Source organism: Macaca fascicularis, chromosome 1, assembly GCF_037993035.2.
Source record: "Macaca fascicularis isolate 582-1 chromosome 1, T2T-MFA8v1.1".
Classification (NCBI taxonomy): Eukaryota; Metazoa; Chordata; class Mammalia; order Primates; family Cercopithecidae; genus Macaca; species Macaca fascicularis.
The window spans coordinates 25583396-25601559 of NC_088375.1; the positions used below are offsets into that span (position 1 = coordinate 25583396).

Below are 18164 nucleotides of genomic sequence, written 5' to 3' on the forward strand. Positions count from 1 at the left end.
AAACATTATCTCATTAATCTTTACAATGATCCTATTTAAAAATCTGTAGCTGTAAAAGTATTTTATAAAACATTTATACAAAAATCATCAAGAATCTTCATGGCAAGTTAAAATGTTTTTAAACAGTTTGAGGTCACCTTGATGGTCATTCCACTACCCATTTCTCAGTTTCTTCAGCAAAATTTCCTTTCACTTATAGCTAGCTACCTGACCATCCTACACTAAATAAGCAGATAATTTAATCTTCCAACTTCTTGAATTTGTGTGTTCTTTTATGTACACATGTTGGCTGACTGGAACAGAAGGAGGCAGGGGGTATATATGAGCAAGTATGGTTTATTATGGACAAATGGTAGAAAAATGTTACTAATATCTATAGCTAAGTTCCTTAAGTCATGTAGAGAGACTGTTATTAAGTTTGCTTTATTTTTCTATTGAATCAAGCACTAGCTACCAGTTGCAGTTAGTTTTATTGTGCCTTCCAAATGCACAGTTAGCTTTGCTTTATCAATAACCAAATAATAAACTAGGTCCCAATGGTCATGTCCACATCTAGATTGTTCAGGTGATCAGGAACTCTTTTATTTGTGTGCTTTAGCTTTTAGTTCTTGGTTATATCTATAAAGAAAACAGAAAGAAAAATAATCATCAATAATAGATAAACTTATGGTAAGGAGAGAATGGAAAGCATACTCCATTTCTTCTTTCTTGGTGGTCAAGTAGCTATACAGTTGTAAACAGAATCTTCCCGGGGCGCTTATAGGTAGAAACAGGCAGAAGGGAAAGGATTCAAAGAGTTCATTTGCATCTGGATTTTGTTTCAGATAATAAGATGACAAATGCCAAAAACTTTTTTTTTTTTGAGACAGAGTCTCGTTCTGTCAGCCAGGCTGAAGTGCAGTGGTGGGATCTTGGCTCACTGCAAGCTCTGCCTCTGGGGTTCATGCCATTCTCCTGCCTCAGCCTCTTGAGTAGCTGGGACTACAGGCGCCCGCCACCACTCCTGGCTAATTTTTTGTATTTTTAGTAGAGATGGGGTTTCACTGTGTTAGCCAGGATGGTCTTGATCTCCTGACCTCGTGATCTGCCTGCCTCAGCCTCCTAAAGTGCTGGGATTACAGGCGTGAGCCACTGTGCCTGGCCTGCCAAAAACTTTTAACAGTTTAGCTGACATATAGTTTCCTGTGCAAAAGTATTATTTTAATAAATATTCTCATTCTAGAATTCTACAAGAGTGTGACAAACATGTGAACATATGTATAAAGTTTAGTAAAATGTGGTCATCTAGAATTTTTAAATTTATACACACAAAGCACCTTTCCTAAGAATAAGATCAATAGGTAAAGTAAAATATACTAATCACTAAAGTAAAATATCACTCAAGTAAAATATACTTCTAACCACTAAGGTAAAATATACTTCTATGATGCAGGCAGGCTATTGGGTTAACAGCCTGTAAACACTTAAATTCACTAACGCTAAGGACCATTTCCTCAATTCTCAATCCAAAGAAGTAACCACAGAGCCAGTCTTTCCTTCCCTTCTACCATTCCTTGGGCTTCATTTACTATTCCTCCCAGCTTATAATGGAATGGAGAATAGTATAAGCACAAGAAGGATACTTATTCCATGAAGCTAACCATACCTCCTAGGTTTCTCAAAAGATCCTGATTCCAAATATTTGATCATAATGTCATTATCATAAGTCACCGACAATATTAACTACTGAGTAAATAGTTTAAAAATTTCCAGTGCTCATGGAACACTTTCCAATCAAAGCAAAGACCTCACTCTAAATATCATTTCCAATACTACATAATACATTTAAGTTCCAATTTATTATATACAATTGAAAGTAAGTGATAAAAGGTTTATATAATAAATTAATAAATCATAAACTGTATATATTGTCTTAATAAAAGAGATTATGTGAAATGGTTAACCATCTAAATGATGCACAGTTAAATCTAAAAACAAGGTAACATACTGCTTAACTGATTTTAGCCAGTTAACTGGTAAACTTATTTGTAAACCCCTAGACTTTTCTAGAAATGTTAAATTTCTACTTTAGGTACTTCTTGTCTTAGCATTATATATGAATCTTTAAAAAAAAAAAATTAGTGCCACCTGAGTAGCTTTTGAAACAGTTTTAAAAATATCTCTGGTAGGCTTACCTCCAAATACGAAAAAGCTGAGAGGCTCCTGCTGTCCCCACAAAGAAATTAACAGCAAACAGACTCCAATTTTTTGGAATAATTACAAGTGAGTACCTTGACCAAATAAACCCTGTTGAAACAAAATGTTACTTTAAAAAGCATACATACTGCTGCAATAACTTCAGTGAATACTTAACACTGAGTAAAGTAATTACAACAATAATGTAGGATGAGGGACAAAGAAATGCTATATTCTGAATTTTCAATAATGTTTCTGTAGCTTAGTGTCACAGAAAATACTCAATTCTTACATGAAAGAGGAATCTTTAGAGTAAAGTGACTATTAACTGTAATTTTCTTCCCACTTATAAAACTATACTCATGGCAAAACCCTGAAAAACAAAAGCCCATTCAGATACTTATTCTTCCTCTGACTCTCCCATCCATAATTAATAACTTTCTAGACATAATACTGTTAATTCCTTTGTGTGTGGGTGTATTTCAAACCCTAAGCCACTAAATAAACTGATACAAAACAAAACAAAAATCATTTATGTTCTACAAGGAACACACAAGATATTTATTTAATTTACCTGTAGCCATCAAAACAGCAGATTGAGCTGTGCTAAGTTTTTCTGCAGGTCTGGCCATATCAGCCAATCCAGCACACACCAACCCCTACAGATTAACACATAGAAAGAAAAAAAGTATCATGAGTGTGGAGTAATAGTTTTAACTTTAAATTAAGCACAAAACATTTTTGAGATTTCCATAAGTTAGCAGCTATAAGTTTAGTATCCATTCATTAAGAAAATGTAGACTACAACAACAAAAAAGCACAATGAATTAAAAAACTGCTTTTTGAACTAATTTTACTTTGTTAGGTACACTAAGCAGTCTCATATATCTGAAAGTCAGTAGTACATATATAGATAAGATATATACGTATGCATTATATGCACATACATTTTTTTGTCTACTTATTTCGCATATGAATTTATATATTCTTTATATATGTCAGGAACCACTAACCACTAGCATGGAAGATACCTGAAAGCTGTTAAGGATATTTGTATAGATTCTTCCTTTGATGTTTTCTGCCAATGTTATTATTTTTAAATTAAATTAAATTTTAGATTTGGGGTACATGTGCAGGTTTGTTACATGGGTATATTGTGTGATGCTGAAGTTTGGGCTTCTAATAAATTATTTTTTAAAAGTATAAGTATCAGAAAACCTGTTATAATTCTAGTTTTTTGGTTAGATCATATATTATTATCATTATTATTTTTAGACACAGTCTTGCTCTGTCACCCAGGCTGCAGTGCAATGGTGCGATCTCCGCTCACTGTAACCTCCGCCTCCCAGGTTCAAGCGATTCTCATGCCTCAGCCTCCAAGTAGCTGGGATTACAGGCATGTGCCACTATGCCTGGCTAATTTTTATATTTTTAGTAGAGACGGGGTTTCACCATGTTGGCCAGGCTGGTCTCAAACACCTGATCTCAGGTGATCCGCCCGCCTTGGCCTCCCAAAGTGCTGGGATTACAGGTGTGAGCCACCAGGCCCGGCCTGGCTGTAAGACCACTTTTCTTTAACATCAGCATATATGTGGCAATCATGCGTTTTTGCTCTCAACAGATGAGCTGTATTTTTACCAAGTCATTATGCTTGTCCCCCAATCTGTTTATGCCAGTTTTACTTGTTAATGTAATTTATATGATTTAATAAATTTTTTTTTAAACTAAGCTGGAAATTATATAGGATGCACTATAGTATAATTTATCCAGGATAGAAAATGTGGAGCTCAAAAATCCATACACAAATAAAAGCTTTAGCTTTAAAAAAGACTGATTATCAAAGAATATATATTTATATCCTTTAGGTTAAAATAAAATATTTAAGGTACATAGGGTTTTTTTTCCGGATTATCCACTTTGACCTTTATGATTAGTTATGTGGTTTCAACTAAAGTGGTTATGAAGGACTCTACTATAGTTGTATGTTTGAAGGCACATGGTCTAAGAGTCTTAATGTTATAGAACATATGTGGCTTGCAGAAGCAACTGTTATGTGACATGTATAGAATTCTACAGATTAATTATCAAATACTCTGGGATAATAAAACACAGTAAGAGGTACATAAGGTAAGTATCTAATAGAAGTCTCCCGACCAGAGAACAAAACACAGAAGTTTCTATTGCTATGCTGTCATCTGGAGACTATGCAAGATTTCAACATGTACTTAAAATAGATGTTCTTAAAGAGACAGATAGTCAAGAAGGCATTTATGAGTATATAATGCTGTCAACATCTCATAACAGTAATGAACCAGGTCAAATAAACACCAAAGTTACTGATAAAACCAATAAACTCCTAAACTGTGGTAAATTCGAGGTCAAAGAAGCTCCTAAATTTATTGTGAACAGATGAAATCACTCAAACTTTTTTAATGATTGAATACTTCGGCAATCAATTCCACTATAAAGACATATAATTACTATGTAATTTTAAGCGTAGGTGGTGAAAGAAGGAAATGGTAATGTAACTTCCATTAGTATAGGGGGTTTTAGGATCTTTTCTCAATACGTAGATATGAAAAAAAAAAAAAAACTGCTCCCTAGATCTCTGTAAAACACAGTTCCCAAATCACTTATATTCTAATCTTGTCACTTTATCGTTGAGGAGACAAAAATGACAAAGAGACTAAACTTGCCCAAGGCCATAAAATTGAGTCATAACCAATTCTAACTCTAACATTCTCAACCACTTGAATTTACAACTGAGTTTCCGAATTGTTCTAACCATTTTAATAGTACATTTAAGAGAATTACAACAGCCCATCACTCAACAACAACAAAAAACAACTTGATTAAATTAAAGACAGGCAAAGGACTTGAATAAATATTTCTCCAAAGAAAATACACAACTGACGAATAAGTACAATAAGTATATGTTCAGCATGACTAATCATCAGGGAAATGCAAATAAAAACAAGATATCTAACACTCATTAGGTGCCTATCATAAAAACGAAAACAAAAACGCTCCCCCATCAAAAGTTTACAAGTGTTGATGAGGATGTGGAGAAATTAAAACCCTTATGAATTGCTGGTAGAAATGTAAAATAATGTAGTTGCTGAGGAAAACAAAAAATATTAAGCAGAATATTCATATGATCTAGCAATTCAACTTCTGGGTGTATACTAAGAAGAATTAAAAGTATTGACTTAAAAGGTATTTGTACATCAATGTTCATGGTAGCATTATTCACAGCAAAAATGTGGAAGCAAACCAATTGTCCAATCAACATATAGATGAATAAACAAAATGTAAATACATACAATGGAATGCTATTCAGCCTTAAAAAGAAAGGAAATTCTGACACATGTGACAACATTAATGTACCTTGTGGACATTATGCTAGGTGAAATAAGCCAACTACAAAAAGACAAATACATTTTGATTCCATTTACAAGAGGTACTTAGAGTAATGAAATTCATAGAGACAGAAGGTAGAATGGTGGCTGCCAGGGACCGGGAGAAGGAGAATGGGGAATTATGGGTACAGAGTCTTACTTTTACAAGATAAAAAGGGTTCTGGAGATTGGTTAACAATGATGTAAATGTACTTAACACTACTGAACTGTACACTTTGAAAATGGTTCAGATAGTAAATTTTATGTGTATTTTACCACATTAAAAAAAAAAAAAGCCTACAGACCAGTAGTTTTCAAACTTTAGAGGGCATCAGAGAATCATCTGAAGAGGTTATGAAAACACATCTCACCGGACTCCACGTCTAGAGTTTTAGATTTAGTAGGTCTGTAATGGGGCCTAACAAGTTCTCAAATGATGACACTGCAGGTCCAGAAAGATGACACTGAGAAGCACAGTTATAGAACCAAACAGGCCCTTTCAACATAAAATCAATGATTTGCTACAAACAGCCACCACAATTGTTTTTTTTCAGCTAAGTGAGAACTTTAAGAAAGAAAACTCTGGGGAAGAGTAAAAGCACTGGGCTTGGAGTCAGAAGTCCTAGGTTCCGTCATTTACCAAATGCTAATATTTATACCCGAATAAATCCATCTGCTTTTTGAGACTAACTTTCCTTACCTATATTTTGTTGTTAGCACCTTCAGTTCTCATACTAAATTAATAATAAAAGTTAACTTGGGGGTTCTAACTAGTTTAATGCTTTACTTAGTAATAAAATTTCAGAATGAAATTTCATGTCCCTATGGCACACAATTTTAAGTTTTTTGATAACAAGTATGTTCCCAGAAGGCCTCTTATCTAAAGAGTTCAGAAAAACTAAAGTAGACAGTTGCTTTATGTAGAAAATGGTATGTCTGAGAATATTTGCCATGAAATAATCGAGAGGCATAATGAGAATATTCTAAAGCATATCCTTCATAAAAGTTACTTCAAATTAGTAAATTCCTATTAAGGAATTTTTCTTTCCGTAGCTTCTGCAAAAACTCAAGACTTACCCATTTCATAATTGGAGCCCAGAAAAAAACTGTTCTGGGACCTGAAAAAAGAAAAAAAAAGAAAAATTCAGGAATAAACCAAGTATCTTATACATGTCTTTTAACAGCTGTCACCAAATTTTAAAAACCAAAAGATTTATCAATCTATTTTTAACCACTTTTACTATGCTTTTTGCATACTTTGTATTTCAGTTAACATTTAGAGAGGTACCACAGTATCACAGTACAGTTGACCCTTGAATAACACAGGTTTGAACTGCACAGGTTCAACTACATGCAAAATTTTTTCAGTAAATATACTGCCATATAAAAACATTTTAGGGAACCTTGATTCTAATGTACTTTCATACTAGTTTTACACTCAAGTAATACTCTCATCCCAAGTGAAAATGAACCCAGTGATAACACCCCATTTTTGTGCATTTTGGCTGAATTACTATAACAAATAGTTGGTTAATCTTAACATTAAGCAGCAAAATTTGAAAAATGTAAAAATGGCAGTTGCTTCCCTGCAACTTTTGCTTAGTATGCAGGTTTTGAAAAGTATCACCAGATAGTTCAAACTACTTGCCTTTAGCCTTAAGTGATAGCAATGCTACACATTCTATCCTCCACAATTTAACATAGTACTTGATATTTTTATCCCTCTCAAACTAATTCACATTATTCTTACAGCAAATTCATTAATTCAATGTCATTTTAAAATCTACCACAGTACATTTTACATATTTTACTCTAGTTATTTGTAAATCTATGTATCTATCAAGATTATGACTTCCTCGAAGCTAGTGGCTCAATATTATTTATACTTATATCCCTACTACCTAATAGAAAATAAAAAGGAAAGTTAGCAAGTAGAGTTGGAAGCAGTTTATACTAATATTTATTACCGTAATATACAATATGTATGTGTATATATAATATATAGATATATACACACACATATACAAATAACCTTTTTTTTTTTTTGAGACAGAGTCTCGCTCTGTTGCCCAGGCTGGAGTGCAATGGTACAATCTTGGCTCACTGCAACCTCCACCTCCCGGGTTCAAGTGATTCTCCTGCCTTAGCCTCCCAAGTAGCTGGGATTACAGGCGCCTGCCACCATACCCGGCTAATGTTTTTGTATCTTTAATAGAGACAGGGTTTCACACCATGTTGGCCAGGCTGGTCTCAAACTCCTGACCTCGTGATCTGCCCGCCTTGGCCACCCAAAATGCTGGGATTACAGGCGTGAGCCACCGTGCCTGGCCACAAATAACTTTTAAAGTACTTTAAAATCGTAAGTTGTTTTTATCAGCCTGATACTTAAATATCTGATAAGTCTGGCTTATGCGTTTAATAGTTTTAAAATATGCTTGCTGATTTTCTAATTTAATCCTAAAGTCCTACAGCAATCTAAGTTTCATTTTCTCATTCTTCAGGGAAGCTGGGTATCATCATTAGAATAATTCTTCAAACACTAGAAAGATCATGGCACAAATCCTGTGGTTCCTTGTGGGCCTACTCAGCCAATTATAATGTTAAACTTTATTTTCTCACATACATCTGGTATCTAACCATTTTTACATTTTCTCGTGTATATTTGAATTTTCCGTATTTTAAGTTGTAGAATAAATCTAGAAACAGTGCTGAAACAGCTGGTGAGAGAATTTAAACTATAAGGGAGTTCTAAATTTTGATGTTCTTACAGCTAAGTGAAAAACCTATCTATATTCAGTTTCTGTTATCCAGTTCTCTAAACAGCATTGTTCTGGGCACAGCCACCATACATATAGAACTCTAGCCACATCCTTTTCTCTCTACAAGATATAAAATAATTTAGTTTCTTCTTTGGTTAAGACTAGGCTGGAATTTGAAAAGAAATTTTTACGAAGGGAAAAAGGGGAATATAAAAGAAAACATGAAGCCATTGAGTTTCAGAATATATAATCCTAATTTAACTAAATCTTAGCCCAGGTCAGCGGTTCTTAACCAGGAGTGTCCCCGCCAGGGGAATTTTTAGTTGCCCAACTGTGGTGCTCCAACTGCTGCAGATGGTGCTGCTGCCGCTGCTGCCGCCATCTCGTGGGTAGAGGCCTGGGATGCTGTTAAACATCCTCCAATGCACAGGACAGCTGCTCCAAGAAAGTAGAAGGTTAAGAAATCCTGGCCTAGGCCAACTGATAAGCTGGGCAAACATTCAACCAGTTTCATGCTATTTTATGGATCTTCAGTTTATGCTGTCCCTTCTCAATATCCTGCTTAGTCTTTACCTAACTCCTATCCATCAGAAACTCATCTCAGGTTGCATCTCCTAAGGAAGCCTTAAAAAAACAAACAAACAAACAAAAAAACTACAGGTTAGGCTAAACGCTCCTTCTCTTAACTACCGAAGTAGCCTGTATATTCTTCTATCATTTTCTGTTAAAATGATTATTTATGCATCTGTCACATTAACCCAAAGACAAGGTCCATTTCTTAATCTTCCTTGACAAATAATAAGTATGTGCCAACAGAACTGAATTGGATTCACCATGTTCAGGATAGATGCTAATCAAAGATATTCAAACTTTGTATCTGACCCAGATTTGCCTCAACACTGCTTCATCCTCAAGGCTGGAATTTTCTGTTTACTCATCTCTAGGGACATTAGGTTCCCTTTATGCCAAGGATATATTAGATTTCACTTATTAGTTACTCTACTCTTAGACCAGGGCTCTCTTCCCCTGAGTCTGATAACATAATGTACTAATCCTATAAAACAGTCTTTTCAAACTCTCTGGAAATTTAGGGTGAGATCCCAGGATTCCTATCATTACACCTGGTTCATTTTTCTTTGTCACACACAGTGTCTCTCGCTCATATGCATTATCAATTACTAAGTTTAATTTTTATCCTGGCATGGAGTTTCATCAATCAAGAGTCAGTCAGTGTATTGTTTCAGTCTCTCACTGAATGGGTGTTCATTTTTACTTTGAACTCTTCAGCAGACTTCTCTTGTTCTATTTCAAAGCTGGAGTTTCTCTTGTCACCCCAAAACTGTTTTCTGAGAAAAGTCTCCAGATTCCCATTCCAAGCTTAAATGGTTGACAAGCTTAAATGGTTGATCCTTTGGGGTTAATGAATAGTCAATCTTTTCAGTAGGTTTGCCTGGTAACTAATTTACTAAACTGCCCAGAGCTAGGTAATAGTTTTACAATATTAACAGCACGCCCTTCCCCACCAAACCAAACAAGAACTGAAAAAACTTCAACCATCAAATTATGGTTGCTAGAACCTGGACCAAGAGAGGTATTTTAGTGAGTGAATAATTTTAAACTATGAAAACAAGCTCTAATTTCAGTTTAACAACTGCTATGTACTAAACAGAAAAATAGCAGTAGCAAATACATAAGACCTTCTAAATTGCTAATTTTTCTGAGATACTAGAAGATGTGGACAAGTGACAAAAAAAATCAGAGTCTAATATCTACAAATGCAAACAGTGTTTTCTTAACTGTTAAAAAAAAGAAAAAATGGTCACATAATGGGTTAACAAAATTTTAAAGAAAACGTAACCCTTTCATTTTAATGCTAATTAGCATTCAATTAACATTTCTTAGCTTATTTTCTGTAAGAGTAAATAAGTCAAATAAAGCTAGACAAGTACATTTAGACATATATAAATCAGATACAGAGGCTGTCTTCCAGAAAACAGCAATTGATCAACAGTGGATATGGTAGTGAAAAAACATTCCAACTTACTTCAACATTTCTAAACATAAAGTTTTGACAAAACAAAGCACTTAGAAATAGGTATCACTCAAATAGTGACAATACAATGTCACATGTGTCATTCTAGACCTAGAAAACACAGGCTTATGTTCTGTACAATGACACAGCTATTCTTATGGGAGAGCATAAAAATAGATAATTATGACACGTGAAATGATTATAATACCATAATATTAGAATAAGCAGATGTATAAACTAACAGATACCTGGCCAACATCCATTATGATAAATGAAATAACTTGTTTAGGTGGAAACGTTGAACTGTTGAAAATATACTGAAGAAAAATCTCCTCAAAAGACATTAATTTATAGCCCAAGATGAAGAAAATTGTCCACATCAGACATACTATATATCCTTTTAGAAAAACAATTAACACATTTTCATCTTGTTTCTTAGAACACTACTACTGGATGTTGAAGAAGGCCTCCAATGCTGACAATTTAGAAACATTAAACAAGTATTTAAAATGTCTATATATTTAGGCTGGACATGGTGGCTCACACCTGTAATCCCAGTACTTTGAGAGGCCAAGGCGGGTGGATCACCTGAGGTCAGGAGTTTGAGACTAGCCTGACCAACATGGAGAAACCCTGTCTCTACTAAAAATACAAAATTAGCCGGGTGTGGTGGCGCATGCCTATAATCCCAGCTACTTGGGAAGCCTGAGGCAGGAGAATCGCTTGAACCCGGGAGGCAGAGGTTACAGTAAGCCAAGACTGCACCATTGTGCTCCAGCCTGGGCAACAAGAGCGAAACTCTGTATCAAAAAAAGAAAAAAAAAAAGTCTATACATTTTTTTTTTTTTTTTGAGACGGAGTCTCGCTCTGTCGCCCAGGCTGGAGTGCAGTGGCCGGATCTCAGCTCACTGCAAGCTCCGCCTCCTGGGTTTACGCCATTCTCCTGCCTCAGCCTCCCGAGTTGCTGGGACTACAGGCGCCTGCCATCTCGCCCGGCTAATTTTTTTTTTTTGTATTTTTTAGTAGAGACGGGGTTTCACCGTGTTAGCCAGGATGGTCTCGATCTCCTGACCTCGTGATCCGCCCGTCTCGGCTTCCCAAAGTGCTGGGATTACAGGCTTGAGCTACTGCGCCCAGCTTCATTTTAAACTATGAACTATTTTCAAGAATAATGAAAAATACAGACTATAAGTTATTTTGTGTTTTATTGTCTTATTTTTAAAGTGAAACTCACGTTTTTAAATTCAAACTTTTCATAGAATTTGAGAAATTCTACAAGTGAACACCATAAGCAAATAATAATAGACAGAAATTTTCAAATTAACAAATTTAGTTGCCTTGAACTTCGATGAACCTATCAATAAACTGACATAAACTTACTTCCTAATTTCCTTATTTGAGAGAAATTACTGTTAATAAAATAGTATATGAATTCTACCCAGAAAGTAGGCCACCTATTGTATATATGATTCCCTCCCTAAGTAAAGACTTACTTTTTGGAATAGAATAGGTAATTTTCACTCTCAAGCACATATACACACTTACAAATACTGAATTGAGGTATTCACTATACTCCTCTGTGAAAAATCAAGTTTCTTACTGAATGCTAAGAGGTCATAAAATCACTAAATTTCCCTACCTCTTCCCATCCCTTTCATGCCACTCCTTTATGATTTGTTACTTTTTAACACCCCTCTTAATTCCTTACATTACACAAGTTTACCTGTTTACTATCATGTGACAAACTAGATACAAATCCTTCCAATATGTAAAGGTTAATCTTTGATGTGGATACTGATGGCTAAAAATCATTCATTTTTATTTGTGCCAAAGCTAGTTCTGATTTAACACTAAGAACATGACTAAGCTACCATTTAGAACCATATAATTTTAATATTTTCCACAATGTCTTGGAAATAGCTATCACTAAAATAGTACCCAAAACATCATGGGTAGATAATGTTTTTAAAAATGTTGACTGAAAATACACTTTGGTTTGAAATTCCAGAGTAAAGAACAGGTAAAGCAACCAAAATAGCCAAGATGCATCTTAGGGATGATACGTTTTAAATTTACTTATTTCTTCAGGTACGAAGAATCAGTTACTTTTAGATTTAGAGAGACTGTTGAAATCATCTGCTGTAGGCACTCATAAATCAGGCAAATGAGGCCCAGTAAACAAATTACTTGTTTAAAATAAATAACTCAGCAAGGATAAAAAACTAGATCCCTAAATCATAATCTAACAATAATTATATGACTTTTCCCAATGAAATCTGAGTTTCCCGAAGGTTCTGAATGTAGGAAAAGTCCTAAGAGAATACCAAATTATAGATTATTAGATGGAAAAGACTTTAAGGAAAGTTCAAGCTCCCTCATTTTTATAAATGAAAAAGATGAGACACGAACAAATTAAGTAATTTGTCTTACACTCGGGAAATTTAGGGTGAGTTCTGGATAGAGCAAGGACTAGAACACAGTTTCTTTGATCCCAGTCCTCTTTCTACTATACCATACTGCACTTTGAACATATTTCATTCTCTGTTATAGGCAAAATTAATATTTTACATGACCTGGAAATGAAAAGCTATTTATAGCTTTTCTTAGGGCTTTTTTCTCCTTTAGCACATCTGCATAAACAGTTTCAATTTCTTAAAATTAGTTTAAAAGCAGGATAGCACAGAAAAAAATATGTTAAGTGTTGAACAACTACATCGAGGGTGACATTCTGCTCTGTCACCCAGGCTGGATTAAGTGCAGTGGCGCGATCTTGGCTCACTGCAACCTCTGTCTTCCGGGTTCAAGCAATTCTCCTGCCTCACCCTCTGGAGTAGCTGGGATTACAAGCGTGCACCACCATGCCCAGCTAAATTTTGTATTCTTAGTAGAGACAGGGTTTTACCATGTTGGGCAGGCTGGTCTCGAACTCCTGACTTCAGGTGATCCGCCCACCTTGGCCTCCCAAAGCGCTGGGATTACAGGTGTGAGCCACCGTGCCTGGGTGATATTCCTTTTTATGAACTCTTCTGAGAATACAAACTCTGTGTGGGTGGGTTGTTATTTTATCCACTGATTTATCCCGACTGCCAGAATAGTATCTAATATACAACAGGCCCTCTATAAATATTGAATAATTCAACTTTCTTGGTAGCTGATTGTTTGAAGATATTCTATTTTTCACTAATATTTCACAATTGTATTTGAAATTCTAATTTTACATCTATTTTAGTTCTCTCTTTAAAGTTATTGCTTTAAAAAATAATATATGTATATTTAGTGTAAATATTTAAACATATTTAATGTACACTTAAGAATACATATGGACATATATTAATATCTTAGACTGGCATTTAGATTCTTCACTGACAATCTGTGGCAACAAAATAAGTTCTAATAGAGATGCAATGGAAACTATGTAGGTATGTACACTGATTATTGGTCCACATTTGATTTTATTTACATATAATAGAACAATATATATTTGAACTAAGTTGCATTTAACTATCTACTATAACATCAATGCTCTTAGCATTGAATTTAAAATTTTTATGATACAGATATTTCCTTATAAACACTGATAACACTGGTTCATTTAATTTATTTTTATTTCAAAAGAAATATCTTCTAGGTCTTTAAAATTAAGCTAATTATCTTATCTAGGAAAAATGCAAATATTCTTATTTAGACTTTAAAGTAACTTTTCCCATGAGTCTTCAGAGGGAACCCATGTAATGTTGAGAATGATATTCTCAGCACCAGCACACTAAGCACTGCAACAAGTTTCAGAGAATTATTTTTTCAAAAGCTCTTCCATGTAAGCCAAAATGTAATTCAATAAAAGGAGAGCTACAATGCGTTAAAATGATATGGTTCGGATAGCTGTTTTTGGGACTAACTTCACCAAAGGATAGTTTTTAGACTCTTTAGAGCTGTGGTCTTCCAGCTCCTTTTGAACATATGCCCCATCAGTAAAAACAATTTGCACATACATCCTCTTTATAAATTGTTTATATATTTATAAATTATATAGAATTACTGCCCTAATATATTTTTGTATTACAGAATGTACACACAATGAAAAATTTAAACGGATGAAATAACAGTAAATGTTAATAGAAGTTCTATGATTTTCTTCCTACATTCCAATGTTTCATTATGTGCATCCCTTGGGATGACTCACCCCGTTCTGGAACTCACAAATAAATGACACTCCTCCACTGCTAATTTTTTGTTTTCCTTAATTAAGCTTTTAAGAAAACATTGGGGCCAGGTGTGGTTGCTCACACCTGTAATCCCAGCACTTTGGGAGGCCAAAGCAGGTGGATCACCTGAGGTTAGGAGTTTCAGACCAGCCTGGCCAACATGGGGAAACCCCGTCTCTACTAAAAACACAAAAATTAGCTGGGCATGGTGGCACGCGCCTGTAATCCCAGCTATTCAGGAGGCTGAGGCAGGAGAATCGCTTGAACCAAGGCCAAGGTTGCAGTGAGCCCAGATTATGCCACTGCACTCCAACCCAGGGAACAGAGCAAGACTGTCTCAAAAAAAAAAAAAAAAGAAAAGAAAAAATAACATTGGGCAACATAACTTCAAGGTTATTTCTTTGACAAACACTGGAGTACAGCTATGCAACTGGCTAGTGTGGAGTCACATATTTTATAGTCAGGTGGGGGATAATGCGGGGACTGACATCCTTTTTGTGAGTTGAGGAACTTGACGGAGACACACATTTGGCTAGAACTCTATTCCTTCCCTACAGAGGCAGATCATGACATGCCAGCAACAACACATAGGCAAATGGATAATGAGAGCCTCAAAACTCTGGGTCATAGGTCAGAGATGCAATACTGTGACTAAAATATATATTTATACATAAAAATATTCTTTTTTTTGTTTGTTTTTTGAGACAGAGTCTCGCTCTCTTGCCAGGCTGGAGTGCAATGGCGCGATCTTGGCTCACTGCCACCTCCGCCTCCTGGTTTCAAGCGATTCTCCCGCCTCAGCCTCCCAAGTAGCTGAGATTACAGGCACCTGCCACTACGCCCGGCTAATTTTTGTATTTTAGTAGAGATAGGGTTTCACCATGTTGGTCAGGTTGGTCTCGAACTCCTGACCTCAGGTGATCCGCCCAACTCAGCCTCCCAAAGTGCTGGGATTACAGGCATGAGCCACTGCACCCCACTAAAAACACATTCTTGTTACCTGTCGAGACATACAGTGTCAGCGATAAAATTAAATCTCAAACATTTAGAATCAGCAATGTATGATTTCCAACTGTTAAAATTGTAGCATTTCATATCATTTAATAAACTCCTTGTAGTTGAATCTAGACAAATGCTTCAATGATAATTCAATAACAAATACTGTTAGGCAAAATAGTATGCAAAATCCTTGAATATTCACTCCGGATAACTCTTAAGACAATAATCAGTGTTTCCTTAGATTTTATTACACACTCATCAGTCAACACATTTTTCAAGTTCCTCCATTTCTATACTGGTGTGTCTCCAACTTGTCGATCATAAATAATTTTGCTGTAATAGATATCCTTACTCTGTACGTTGTTCAAATCTTAGAACTGACAGTTATTGAGAGTCTAAGTGCAAACGCTGTGCTGCATGTTTTGGAGACATTAGATCATCTGATTTTCACAACAATCCTGAAATGATTATATAATTACTCCCATTTTATAGATGAGATAACTAAGGCAGGAATTTAGGGTCAAGGTCACACAGCCAAGACTGAAACGTAGGTCTATCTCCCTTCAAAGCCTAGCTCCTTTTACTACACTGAAAAAGGGGGTTAAAATAACTGAACGAATCCAAGGATTTTCAGATGAAATGCACATCCTACAAGTGAAAGGTAATCCCTCTTCATTCTGAAAGCTGACTAGTATTTTAAGTAGTAATTACAGGTGGCTAAAAACTAAAGCCTTGGAGAGGATCAAGATAAGACTACTCTCCAATTTCGTATTATTTTAAGTAGTTTAAAATTACTCTTACTCTGCCATGCCCTTATCCTACAGCTAAAACACAAAGCTTATGAGGGTCAGAGTTGACTTCACGTTCAGTTGACTCTGTAAAGCCCATATTATTACCAAAAGCATAGCTCAACCCTCCTTCCTGAAAATCTTATGCCACAAAACACAGCATAATTCCAAAAAAACTAAATGTTAAAAGAACTAAACGGCAAATAAACAAAAACTTTTAAAATCAGTAACAAACTCTCCTTAATGATCAGTTTTATAATGGGTTCAATATTGCAGTAAATAATATTAAGGGTTACACTACAGTATAATCCGGATGTTCAATTCATTCCATGATCAAACTGGAAGTCAGATTTAGTAACCAGTTCAGACTACAGAGAGCCGGTTCATAATCAGATAATGGGGGAACTAGACAACTTTCCTAATGATACCAACTGCAGAATACAGATTTTAACTATGTAGGAGAAAAAAAGCCACTTTTCGGGTAGCACTTCAGTCTTTCAATTTACAACACATTTTCTAGTTTGCCAAGTCTTAGGCTTGAAAGAGACCTCAGAATATATCTGATGTTAGCCTCTAGCCAAATAAGTATTATTACAACTCACTTTAGAGAAGAGGTAACAGAATTCTAGATCTTAAGGCATTGGAATGTTTGTTTCTTATAGAGTTTTTTTTTTTTTTTTTTTTTTTAACCACAAGAACACAAGTTTTCCAGTAGGCCAAGAGAGATGTAACATTTACTGAGCATTTACAAAGAGTCAAGCACATATGTTATCTGTCATTCTCGCAGACCGCATATTACACAACAGAGATCTAGGCATTTGCTCAAGGTCACAACTATAATAAGTGGTAGAAGAGAATGAAATCCAGGTCTGTCCACACAAAAAACTCTGGGTAGAGCTTGTTCAACAATTTCATAAATAAGGACAGACTTAAAGAAACACACTGGACCTATGGGATGAGAAATGACACTGACTCAACCCTGGATGAAGTAAAGCATGCAGTTTGGGGGAGGGCTCAGTCTGCAGGCCTCTGCCAGCAGTAGCTGAAGAAAGTGTGACCTTTACTCCAAACCCTACAGTGCGACAAGCCACCCACCCAGCTCTGCCTAGCGTGGGTTAATATGCCACAATTCGAAAAGAGAAAGAGAATGAGTGTTTCATGGTGGCTGCAGACACTTTCGTGGCCGCAGAAGCTGAGAAGGCTCAAATTTGGAGGTCAGGTTTGGGTTGGAGTCGTGCGTAAGGGAGCGGATGTCACATAGGTGGGGAAGGGCGCTGACTTGAGATACGTTGGCTTAGGAAGAGATGTTGCAGGAGAGAGGGTGAAATGCAGAGGCTAGGAGAGTAAACGGCTTCACCTGAGGGGAAGGAAGGAGTTGGGGCTGTGGGATGCCTCTAGTGGCAGTTGTCAGAGGGCCTCTAAAAGGTCCATTTTAGAGGAAGGGGGAAGGAAGGTCTAGATAACGAGCCATTCAGGGTCCATTACCTGCTGGATGGTTGTACAACGGCCTCAATTTCTCGGGCAGCATCAGCTCCACTTTATCGAGGAGCCGGTGGTAGCTGGCCCGCAGGCCTCGGGCACCGGCGGCCGACATCGCCGCCGAGGGATCGTGAGCAGCCGGGTGGGAGCGTGGCTCTGTTCTCGTCCCTGGCTGACAACGAAGGGGAGCTAGTCACTCTTCCTTGCCACGACGCCTGGCGTCCGTCTCTCGCCTGGAGAGCCCTTCCCGCGGTTCTCGCTGCCCGGCTGTGAACCAAAAAGCTGCCGCCCGCACCCCGCGAAGGTTGAGGGGGCGGAGGCTGCCAACGGCC

At 36.3% G+C, this 18164-nt stretch overlaps 1 protein-coding gene across 1 annotated transcript; it reads right to left on the reverse strand.

Annotated features, from left to right (window-relative positions):
* Positions 1–316: 316 nt before the first annotated feature.
* Positions 317–18104, reverse strand: MPC2 (mitochondrial pyruvate carrier 2). Its single transcript, XM_005539896.5, has 5 exons — positions 17839–18104; positions 6651–6691; positions 2750–2834; positions 2175–2286; positions 317–618 (listed from the first exon to the last, which is right to left on the reverse strand). Exons 1-5 carry the CDS (start codon positions 17945–17947, stop codon positions 582–584), a joined length of 384 nt encoding a protein of 127 aa, XP_005539953.2. The 5' UTR covers positions 17948–18104; the 3' UTR covers positions 317–581.
* Between the last annotated feature and the right edge of the window lie 60 nt (positions 18105–18164).

What these genes read in the sequence shown, in the direction of transcription:
- MPC2 (XM_005539896.5), bottom strand. Translation starts at nt 17,947, where the DNA reads ATGTCGGCCGCCGGTGCCCGAGGCCTGCGGGCCAGCTACCACCGGCTC. An exon ending in GGGCTCCAATTATGAAATGG is followed by an intron (nt 2,835 to 6,650) that starts GTAAGTCTTGAG and finishes GTTAATCTGTAG; the next exon opens with GGGTTGGTGTGTGCTGGATT. An exon ending in CAGCTTTTTCGTATTTGGAG is followed by an intron (nt 619 to 2,174) that starts GTAAGCCTACCA and finishes TTTTCTTTATAG; the next exon opens with ATATAACCAAGAACTAAAAG.